Below are 12,432 nucleotides of genomic sequence, written 5' to 3'. Positions count from 1 at the left end.
AGGGTACAGCTACAGTATAATTAAGTAGAGCCAGTTTGTTGGGGGGTGTAAGGTAAGGGGGGGAGGCAGCAGTAGAGCCAGTTTGTTGGGGGGTGTAAGGTAAGGGGGGGGGGGGCAGCAGCAGAGCCAGTTTGTTGGGGGGTATAAGGTAAGGGGGGAGGCAGCAGCAGAGCCAGTTTGTTGGGGGGTGTAAGGTAAAGGGGGGGGGGGGGGCAGCAGAGCCAGTTTGTTGGGGGGTGTAAGGTAGGGGGGGGCAGCAGAGCCACTTTGTTGGGGGGTGTAAGGTAGGGGGGGGCAGCAGAGCCACTTTGTTGGGGGGTGTAAGGTAAGGGGGGGGGGGGGCAGCAGTACAGCCAGTTTGTTGGGGGGTGTAAGGTAAGGGGGGGGGGCAGCAGAGCCAGTTTGTTGGGGGGTGTAAGGTAAGGGGGGGGGGGCAGCAGTAGAGCCAGTTTGTTGGGGGGTGTAAGGTAAGTGGGGGGGGGGGGGGAGGCAGCAGTAGAGCCAGTTTGTTGGGGGGTGTAAGGTAAGGGGGGGGGGGCAGCAGTACAGCCAGTTTGTTGGGGGGTGTAAGGTAAGGGGGGAGGCAGCAGCAGAGCCAGTTTGTTGGGGGGTGTAAGGTAAGGGGGGGGGCAGCAGAGCCAGTTTGTTGGGGGGTGTAAGGTAAGGGGGGGAGGCAGCAGCAGAGCCAGTTTGTTGGGGGGTGTAAGGTAAGGGGGGGGGGCAGCAGTAGAGCCAGTTTGTTGGGGTGTGTAAGGTAAGGGGGGGGGCAGCAGTAGAGCCAGTTTGTTGGGGGGTGTAAGGTAAGGGGGGGGGGGGCAGCAGTAGAGCCAGTTTGTTGGGGGGTGTAAGGTAAGGGGGGAGGCAGCAGTAGAGCCAGTTTGTTGGGGGTGTAAGGTAAGGGGGAGGCAACAGCAGAGCCAGTTTGTGGGGGTGTAAGGTAAGGGGGGGAGGCAGCAGCAGAGCCAGTTTGTTGGGGGGTGTAAGGTAAGGGGGGGGGCAGCAGAGCCACTTTGTTGGGGGGTGTAAGGTAAGGGGAGGAGGGCAGCAGTAGGGCCAGTTTGTTGGGGGGTGTAAGGTAAGGGGGGGGGGGGCAGCAGCAGAGCCAGTTTGTTGGGGGGTGTAAGGTAAGGGGGGGGAGGGGGGGAGCAGTAGAGCCAGTTTGTTGGGGGGTGTAAGGTAAAGGGGAGGAGGGCAGCAGTAGAGCCAGTTTGTTGGGGGGTGTAAGGTAAGGGGGGAGGCAGCAGTAGAGCCAGTTTGTTGGGGGTGTAAGGTAAGGGGGAGGCAACAGCAGAGCCAGTTTGTGGGGGTGTAAGGTAAGGGGGGGAGGCAGCAGCAGAGCCAGTTTGTTGGGGTTGTAAGGTAAGGGGAGGGGCAGCAGATGTTCTAACGCGGGAGATACGCCTGTTCTCTGTTTTACTGTGTGTGTGTGTGTCTCTCTCTCTGTGTGTGTGTGTGTGTGTGTGTGTGTGTGTGTGTGTGTGTGTGTGTGTGTGTGTGTGTGTGTGTGTCTCTCTCTCTCTCTCTCTGTGTGTGTGTGTGTGTGTGTGTGTGTGTGTGTGTGTGTCAGGGTCAGTGAAGGAAAGTCTGAGATCTATTTAAACATTCTCCTCAGAAGCTAAAAATACCTCCTCTATTATACTCCTTATCACATGTCCTACCACACACACACACACACACACACACACACACACACACACACACACACACACACACACACACACACACACACACACACACACACACACACACACACACACGCTCTCTTTCACGATCTTTCACACCTTTCAAATACGCTGCTGCTAGACTAAACTTCTGAATTCAACTGTATCTCTGTGTCCCTTCACCCCCTACCTACATGTACATATTACCTCAACTACCTAGTATCTCTGTGTATTATCTATCCTGTCTAGTCCCTTCACCCCTACCTACATGTACATATTACCTCAACTACCTAGTATCTCTGTGTATTATCTATCCTGTCTAGTCCCTTCACCCCTACCTACATGTACATATTACCTCAACTACCTAGTATCTCTGTGTATTATCTATCCTGTCTAGTCCCTTCACCCCTACCTACATGTACATATTACCTCAACTACCTAGTATCTCTGTGTATTATCTATCCTGTCTAGTCCCTTCACCCCTACCTACATGTACATATTACCTCAACTACCTAGTATCTCTGTGTATTATCTATCCTGTCTAGTCCCTTCACCCCCTACCTACATGTACATATTACCTCAACTACCTAGTATCTCTGTGTATTATCTATCCTGTCTAGTCCCTTCACCCCTACCTACATGTACATATTACCTCAACTACCTAGTATCTCTGTGTATTATCTATCCTGTCTAGTCCCTTCACCCCCTACATGTACATATTACCTCAACTACCTAGTATCTCTGTGTATTATCTATCCTGTCTAGTCCCTTCACCCCCTACATGTACATATTACCTCAACTACCTAGTATCTCTGTGTATTATCTATCCTGTCTAGTCCCTTCACCCCTACCTACATGTACATATTACCTCAACTACCTAGTATCTCTGTGTATTATCTATCCTGTCTAGTCCCTTCACCCCTACCTACATGTACATATTACTTCAACTACCTAGTATCTCTGTGTATTATCTATCCTGTCTAGTCCCTTCACCCCCTACATGTACATATTACCTCAACTACCTAGTATCTCTGTGTATTATCTATCCTGTCTAGTCCCTTCACCCCCTACATGTACATATTACCTCAACTACCTAGTATCTCTGTGTATTATCTATCCTGTCTAGTCCCTTCACCCCTACCTACATGTACATATTACCTCAACTACCTAGTATCTCTGTGTATTATCTATCCTGTCTAGTCCCTTCACCCCCTACCTACATGTACATATTACCTCAACTACCTAGTATCTCTGTGTATTATCTATCCTGTCTAGTCCCTTCACCCCTACCTACATGTACATATTACCTCAACTACCTAGTACATAATACCTCAATCACCTCAACTACCTGGTACCCCAACACATTGACTCGGTACTGGTACTCCTGTATATAGCCTCATTACTACCTGGTACTCCTGTATATAGCCTCATTACTACCTGGTACTCCTGTATATAGCCTCATTACTACCTGGTACCCCTGTATATAGCCTCACTACTACCTGGTACTCCTGTATATAGCCTCATTACTACCTGGTACCCCAACACATTGACTCGGTACTGGTACTCCTGTATATAGCCTCATTACTACCTGGTACCCCAACACATTGACTCGGTACTGGTACTCCTGTATATAGCCTCATTACTACCTGGTACTCCTGTATATAGCCTCATTACTACCTGGTACCCCAACACATTGACTCGGTACTGGTACTCCTGTATATAGCCTCATTACTACCTGGTACTCCTGTATATAGCCGCATTACTACCTGGTACCCCAACACATTGACTCGGTACTGGTACTCCTGTATATAGCCTCATTACTACCTGGTACTCCTGTATATAGCCGCATTACTACCTGGTACTCCTGTATATGACCTCATTACTACCTGGTACTCCTGTATATAGCCTCATTACTACCTGGTACTCCTGTATATGACCTCATTACTACCTGGTACCCCTGTATATAGCCTCATTACTACCTGGTACCCCTGTATATAGCCGCATTACTACCTGGTACTCCTGTATATAGCCTCATTACTACCTGGTACTCCTGTATATAGCCTCATTACTACCTGGTACTCCTGTATATAGCCTCATTACTACCTGGTACTCCTGTATATGACCTCATTACTACCTGGTACTCCTGTATATAGCCTCATTACTACCTGGTACTCCTGTATATGACCTCATTACTACCTGGTAGTCCTGTATATAGCCTCATTACTACCTGGTACTCCTGTATATAGCCTCACTACTACCTGGTACTCCTGTATATAGCCTCATTACTACCTGGTACTCCTGTATATAGCCTCATTACTACCTGGTACCCCTGTATATAGCCTCATTACTACCTGGTACCCCTGTATATAGCCTCATTACTACCTGGTACCCCTGTATATAGCCTCATTACTACCTGGTACCCCTGTATATAGCCTCATTACTACCTGGTACGCCTGTATATAGCCTCATTACTACCTGGTACTCCTGTATATAGCCTCATTACTACCTGGTACTCCTGTATATAGCCTCATTACTACCTGGTACTCCTGTATATAGCCTCATTACTACCTGGTACCCCTGTATATAGCCTCATTACTACCTGGTACTCCTGTATATAGCCTCATTACTACCTGGTACTCCTGTATATAGCCTCATTACTACCTGGTACCCCTGTATATAGCCTCATTACTACCTGGTACCCCTGTATATAGCCTCATTACTACCTGGTACTCCTGTATATAGCCTCATTACTACCTGGTACTCCTGTATATAGCCTCATTACTACCTGGTACTCCTGTATATAGCCTCATTACTACCTGGTACTCCTGTATATAGCCTCATTACTACCTGGTACCCCTGTATATAGCCTCATTACTACCTGGTACCCCTGTATATAGCCTCATTACTACCTGGTACCCCTGTATATAGCCTCATTACTACCTGGTACTCCTGTATATAGCCTCATTACTACCTGGTACTCCTGTATATAGCCTCATTACTACCTGGTACTCCTGTATATAGCCTCATTACTACATGGTACTCCTGTATATAGCCTCATTACTACCTGGTACTCCTGTATATAGCCTCATTACTACCTGGTACCCTGTATATAGCCTCATTACTACCTGGTACTCCTGTATATAGCCTCATTACTACCTGGTACTCCTGTATATAGCCTCATTACTACCTGGTACCCCTGTATATAGCCTCATTACTACCTGGTACTCCTGTATATAGCCTCATTACTACCTGGTACCCCTGTATATAGCCTCATTACTACCTGGTACCCCTGTATATAGCCTCATTACTACCTGGTACTCCTGTATATAGCCTCATTACTACCTGTACCCCTGTATATAGCCTCATTACTACCTGGTACTCCTGTATATAGCCTCATTACTACCTGGTACCCCTGTATATAGCCTCATTACTACCTGGTACCCCTGTATATAGCCTCATTACTACCTGGTACCCCTGTATATAGCCTCATTACTACCTGGTACCCCTGTATATAGCCTCATTACTACCTGGTACTCCTGTATATAGCCTCATTACTACCTGGTACCCCTGTATATAGCCTCATTACTACCTTGGTACCCCTGTATATAGCCTCATTACTACCTGGTACCCCTGTATATAGCCTCATTACTACCTGGTACCCCTGTATATAGCCTCATTACTACCTGGTACCCCTGTATATAGCCTCATTACTACCTGGTACTCCTGTATATAGCCTCATTACTACCTGGTACTCCTGTATATAGCCTCATTACTACCTGGTACTCCTGTATATAGCCTCATTACTACCTGGTACTCCTGTATATAGCCTCATTACTACCTGGTACCCCTGTATATAGCCTCATTACTACCTGGTACCCCTGTATATAGCCTCATTACTACCTGGTACCCCTGTATATAGCCTCATTACTACCTGGTACTCCTGTATATAGCCTCATTACTACCTGGTACTCCTGTATATAGCCTCATTACTACCTGGTACTCCTGTATATAGCCTCATTACTACCTGGTACCCCTGTATATAGCCTCATTACTACCTGGTACCCCTGTATATAGCCTCATTACTACCTGGTACCCCTGTATATAGCCTCATTACTACCTGGTACTCCTGTATATAGCCTCATTACTACCTGGTACCCCTGTATATAGCCTCATTACTACCTGGTACCCCTGTGGCTGTAGCTTCGTTATTGTTATTTTACTGTGTTACTGCTTCCTATTTCATGTTATGCTAATGTTACAATGTGCCATTTGACAATTTATTAAATTTTATTTTACCATCTGGTTCAGTCTCTTCATTATACAACAGAGGTGTGTGTGTGTGTGTGTCTGTGTGTGTGTGTGTGTGTGTGTGTGTGTGTGTGTGTGTGTGTGCCTGTGGTGTGTGTGTGTGTGCATGTGGTGTGTGTGTGTGCCTGGGGTGTGTGTGTGTGTGTGTGTGTGTGTGTGTGTGTGTGTGTGTGTGTGTGTGTGTGTGTGTGTAGTTACCTGACAGAAACAGAGAACTCTCCTGGTGAACTCTCTGACTCTCTAACCAGGAACACTCCTCTCTCCTCCCAACGCAACCGCTGCTCAGCCTGCTGCCTGGACACACGTCCCGCAAACCACCTACACACAAACATACACAAACAGGTATAGTAGGTATATAAGGGTTTAGGTTCAGTATATATAGTAGGTATATAAGGGTTAGGTATAGTAGACAAATCACCTACACACAAACCTACACAAACAGGTATAGTAGGTATATAAGGGTTAGGTTCAGTATATATAGTAGGTATATAAGGGTTAGGTATAGTAGACAAATCACCTACACACAAACCTACACAAACAGGTATAGTAGGTATATAAGGGTTAGGTTCAGTATATATAGTAGGTATATAAGGGTTAGGTATAGTAGGTATATAAGGGTTAGGTATAGTAGATATAGTAGGTATATAAGGGTTAGGTATAGTAGGTATATAAGGGTTAGGTATAGTAGATATATAAGGGTTAGGTATAGTAGGTATATAAGGGTTAGATATAGTAGGTATAGTAAGTATATAATGGTTAGGTATAGTAGGTATATAAGGGTTAGGTATAGTAGGTATATAAGGGTTAGGTATAGTAGACCACCTACACACAAACATACACCCCTAATGTAGATAAAATACCCACGGACCATCCCTCCCTGTCTCTTACTAGTTAGGGTTATAGGTATAGTAGGTACGGGTTAGGTTCAGTATATATAGTAGGTATATAAGGGTTAGATATAGTAGATATATAAGGGTTAGATATAGTAGGTATATAAGGGTTAGGTACAGTAGTTATAGTAGGTATATAAGGGTTAGATATAGTAGGTATAGTAAGTATATAAGGGTTAGATATAGTAGGTATATAAGGGTTAGATATAGTAGATATAGTAGGTATATAAGGGTTAGATATAGTAGATATAGTAGGTATATAAGGGTTAGGTATAGTAGGTATATAAGGGTTAGGTATAGTAGGTATATAAGGGTTAGGTATAGTAGATATAGTAGGTATATAAGGGTTAGATATAGTAGGTATAGTAAGTATATAATGGTTAGGTATAGTAGGTATATAAGGGTTAGATATAGTAGGTATAGTAGGTATATAAGGGTTAGATATAGTAGGTATAGTAACTATATAATGGTTAGGTATAGTAGGTATATAAGGGTTAGATATAGTAGGTATATAAGGGTTAGGTATAGTAGGTATATAAGGGTTAGATATAGTAGGTATAGTAAGTATATAATGGTTAGGTATAGTAGGTATATAAGGGTTAGATATAGTAGGTATAGTAGGTATATAAGGGTTAGTTATAGTAGATATAGTAGGTATATAATGGTTAGGTATAGTAGGTATATAAGGGTTAGATATAGTAGGTATATAAGGGTTAGGTATAGTAGATATAGTAGGTATATAAGGGTTAGATATAGTAGGTATATAAGGGTTAGATATAGTAGGTATAGTAGGTATATAAGGGTTAGGTATTTACGGGATAGGTATAGTAGATATAGTAGGTATATAAGGATTAGATATAGTAGGTATATAAGGGTTAGATATAGTAGGTATATAAGGGTTAGGTATAGTAGGTATAGTAGGTATATAAGGGTTATGTATAGTAGGTATAGTAGGTATAGTAGGTATATAAGGGTTAGGTATAGTAGATATAGTAGGTATATAAGGGTTAGATATAGTAGGTATAGTAGTTATATAATGGTTAGGTATAATAGATATAGTAGGTATAAAAGGGTTAGGTATAGTAGGTATAGTAGGTATATAAGGGTTAGATATAGTAGGTATATAAGGGTTAGATATAGTAGGTATAGTAGGTATAGTAGGTATTAAGGGTTAGATATAGTAGGTATATAAGGGTTAGATATAGTAGGTATATAAGGGTTAGGTATAGTAGGTATAGTAGGTATATAAGGGTTAGGTATAGTAGGTATAGTAGGTATAGTAGGTATATAAGGGTTAGGTATAGTAGATATAGTAGGTATAGTAGGTATATAAGGGTTAGATATAGTAGGTATAGTAGGTATAATAGATATAGTAGGTATAGTAGGTATATAAGGGTTAGGTATAGTAGGTATATAAGGGATAGATATAGTAGATATAGTAGGTATATAAGGGTTAGCTATAGTAGGTATATAAGGGTTAGATATAGTAGCTATAGTAGGTATATAAGGGTTAGGTATAGTAGGTATATAAGGGTTAGATATAGTAGGTATAGTAGGTATATAAGGGTTAGATATAGTAGGTATAGTAGGTATATAAGGGTTAGATATAGTAGGTATATACGGGTTAGATATAGTAGGTTTATAAGGGTTAGGTATAGTAGATATAGTAGGTATATAAGGGTTAGATATAGTAGATATAGTAGGTATATAAGGGTTAGGTACAGTAGATATAGTAGGTATATAATGGTTAGATATAGTAGATATAGTAGGTATATAAGGGTTAGGTATAGTAGGTATATAAGGGTTAGATATAGTAGGTATATAAGCGTTAGGTATAGTAGATATAGTAGGTATATAAGGGTTAGATATAGTAGATATAGTAGGTATATAAGGGTTAGGTGTAGTAGATATAGTAAGTATATAAGGGTTATGTATGGTAGGTATATAAGGGTTAGATATAGTAGGTATATAAGGGTTAGATATAGTAGATATAGTAATTATATAAGGGTTAGGTATAGTAGGTATATAAGGGTTAGATATAGTAGGTATATAAGGGTTAGGTATAGTAGATATAGTAGATATAGTAGGTATATAAGGGTTAGGTATAGTAGGTATAGTAGGTATAGTAGGTATAGTAGGTATAGTAGGTATATAAGGGTTAGATATAGTAAATATAGTAGATATAGTAGGTATAGTAGGTATAGTAGATATAGTAGGTATAGTAGGTATAGTAGGTATATAAGGGTTAGATATAGTAAATATAGTAGATATAGTAGGTATAGTAGGTATAGTAGGTATAGTAGGTATAGTAGGTATAGTAGGTATAGTAGGTATATAAGGGTTAGATATAGTAAATATAGTAGATATAGTAGGTATAGTAGGTATAGTAGATATAGTAGGTATAGTAGGTATAGTAGGTATATAAGGGTTAGGTATAGTAGGTATATAAGGGTTAGTTATAGTAGGTATAGTAGGTATATAAGGGTTAGATATAGTAGATATAGTAGATATAGTAGGTATATAAGGTTAGGTATAGTAGGTATATAAGGGTTAGTTATAGTAGATATATAAGGGTTAGGTATAGTAGGTATATAAGGGTTAGTTATAGTAGATATATAAGGTTAGTATAGTAGGTATATAAGGGTTAGGTATAGTAGGTATAGTAGGTATATAAGGGTTAGGTATAGTAGGTATAGTAGGTATAGTAGGTATAGTAGGTATATAAGGGTTAGGTATAGTAGGTATAGTAGGTATATAAGGGTTAGGTATAGTAGGTATAGTAGGTATATAAGGGTTAGGTATAGTAGGTATATAAGGGATAGGTATAGTAGGTATATAAGGGTTAGTTATAGTAGATATATAAGGGTTAGATATAGTAGATATAGTAGGTATATAAGGGTTAGTTATAGTAGATATATAAGGGTTAGATATAGTAGATATAGTAGGTATATAAGGGTTAGTTATAGTAGGTATAGTAGATATAGTAGGTATATAAGGGTTAGGTATAGTAGGTATATAAGGGTTAGTTATAGTAGATATATAAGGGTTAGGTATAGTAGGTATATAAGGGTTAGTTATAGTAGATATATAAGGGTTAGGTATAGTAGGTATATAAGGGTTAGGTATAGTAGGTATAGTAGGTATATAAGGGTTAGGTATAGTAGGTATAGTAGGTATAGTAGGTATAGTAGGTATATAAGGTTAGGTATAGTAGGTATAGTAGGTATATAAGGGTTAGGTATAGTAGGTATAGTAGGTATATAAGGGTTAGGTATAGTAGGTATATAAGGGATAGGTATAGTAGGTATATAAGGGTTAGTTATAGTAGATATATAAGGGTTAGATATAGTAGATATAGTAGGTATATAAGGGTTAGTTATAGTAGATATATAAGGGTTAGATATAGTAGATATAGTAGGTATATAAGGGTTAGTTATAGTAGGTATAGTAGGTATATAAGGGTTAGATATAGTAGATATATAAGGGTTAGATATAGTAGGTATATAAGGGTTAGATATAGTAGATATAGTAGGTATATAAGGGTTAGATATAGTAGATATAGTAGATATATAAGGGTTAGGTATAGTAGGTATATAAGGGTTAGGTATAGCAGGTATTTAATCGTTATATAATACTAACGGGTGTGGTAACAGACTAATGTAGTTCTCAGGGACGTAGCCTCGCCTCCCGTGGAGTTCTGCCATCATCCAATTAGGATCCTCATCCATCTCCGTCACCTAGAGAGGTTAGAGGTCACAGGTCAGAGGCTGGAGCATGGAGGTCAGGTCACGGTTGCAACTGGAAGGAATCTTTAAGGATGTTCTTCAATTTAACCATTGATAATGTTTTGATCTATCTCTTACTGTAAGCCTGTGGAGAATGTTTCCATCTATCCCTTACTGTAAGCCTGTGGAGAATGTTGTTGATCCAACCCTTACTGTAAGCCGGTGGAAATGTTGTTGATCCAACCCTTACTGTAAGCCTGTGGAGAATGTCGTTGATCTATTCCTTACTGTAAGCCTGTGGAGAATGTTGTTGATCTAACCCTTACTGTAATCCTGTGGAGAATGTTTCCATCTATCCCTTACTGTAATCCTGTGGAGAATGTTGTGATCTACCCCTTACTGTAATCCTGTGGAGAATGTTTCCATCTATCCCTTACTGTAATCCTGTGGAGAATGTTGTGATCTACCCCTTACTGAATCCTGTGGATAATGTTTCCATCTATTTACCTTACTGTAATCCTGTGGAGAATGTTGATATATGCCTTGCGTAATTCCTGTGAGAATGTTCCATCTATACCTTACTGTAATACCGTGGAGAACGTTTCCATCTATCCCTTACTGTAATCCTGTGGAGAATGTTTCCATCTATCCCTACTGTTATCCTGTGGAGAATGTTTCCATCATCCCTTACTGTTATCCTGTGGAGAATGTTTCTTGATAACGTTCATTGTCATTCAGCAATTTCTAAACCTGAAAATGAGTTCTTCTGCCCCCAGTGCTCTGCTCTGTTCTCTTCTTGCCCAGTGCTCTGCCTCTGTTCTCTTCTGCCCAGTGCTTCTGCCTCTGTTCTCTTCTGCCCAGTGCTCTGCCTCTTGTTCTCTTCTGCCCAGTGCTCTGCCTCTGTTCTCTTCTGCCCAGTGCTCTGCCTCTGTTCTCTTCTGCCCAGTGCTCTGCCTCTGTTCTCTTCTGCCCAGTGCTCTGCCTCTGTTCTCTTCTGCCCAGTGCTCTGCCTCTGTTCTCTTCTGTTCTGTACTGTAACGTAGTCATCTGTCCTTCACAGAACGATCACACACTATTCCCTCATCTGTCCTTCACAGAACGATCACACACTATTCCCTCATCTGTCCTTCACAGAACGATCACACACTATTCCCTCATTAGTCCTTCACAGAACGATCACACACTATTCCCTCATTAGTCCTTCACAGAACGATCACACACTATTCCCTCATCTGTTCTTCACAGAACGATCACACACTATTCCCTCATCTGTCTTCACAAGAACGATCATACACTATTCCTCATTAGTCTTCACAGAACGATCACACACTATTCCCTCATTAGTCCTTCACAGAACGATCACACAACTATTCCCTCATTAGTCCTTCACAGAACGATCACACACTATTCCCTCATCTGTCCTTCACAGAACGATCACACACTATTCCCTCATCTGTCCTTCACAGAACGATCACACACTATTCCCTCATTAGTCCTTCACAGAACGATCACACACTATTCCCTCATTAGTCCTTCACAGAACGATCATACACTATTCCCTCATCTGTCCTTCACAGAACGATCACACACTATTCCCGCATCTGTTCTTCACAGAACGATCACACACTATTCCCTCATCTGTCCTTCACAGAACGATCACAGATGATTCCCTCATCTGTCCTTCACAGAACGATCACACACTATTCCCTCATCTGTATTAGTTCTGTTCATCTTCAGTATCACGCCACGCACGCAAACACACACACACACACACACACACACACACACAACCCAACACAACACACACACACACAACACACACAAATACCCACCTTCAGATCTCTCCTT

The 12,432-nt window shown here is 41.3% G+C and overlaps 1 protein-coding gene across 1 annotated transcript in view; it reads right to left on the bottom strand.

The window, feature by feature from the left end:
• Positions 1-11,631, bottom strand: part of LOC116364080 (tyrosine-protein kinase-like) — a gene marked incomplete at its 3' end in the record, with an annotated part of 13,800 nt that extends 2,169 nt beyond the window's left edge. Inside the window, exons 1-3 of the mRNA XM_031817334.1 lie at positions 11,335-11,631; positions 10,499-10,596; positions 6,168-6,287 (exon numbers count right to left, since the gene is read on the bottom strand). Coding sequence (XP_031673194.1) covers positions 6,168-6,287; positions 10,499-10,596; positions 11,335-11,631 — 515 coding nt within the window. The remainder of the gene's footprint in view (positions 1-6,167; positions 6,288-10,498; positions 10,597-11,334) is intronic.
• Positions 11,632-12,432: the final 801 nt, after the last annotated feature.

The sequence above is a fragment of the Oncorhynchus kisutch genome, unplaced genomic scaffold, assembly GCF_002021735.2.
Source record: "Oncorhynchus kisutch isolate 150728-3 unplaced genomic scaffold, Okis_V2 scaffold995, whole genome shotgun sequence".
In the NCBI taxonomy this organism is placed as follows: Eukaryota; Metazoa; Chordata; class Actinopteri; order Salmoniformes; family Salmonidae; genus Oncorhynchus; species Oncorhynchus kisutch.
Note: the sequence above shows the minus strand (reverse complement) of the source record. Positions and strands in the feature narration are given on the sequence as shown.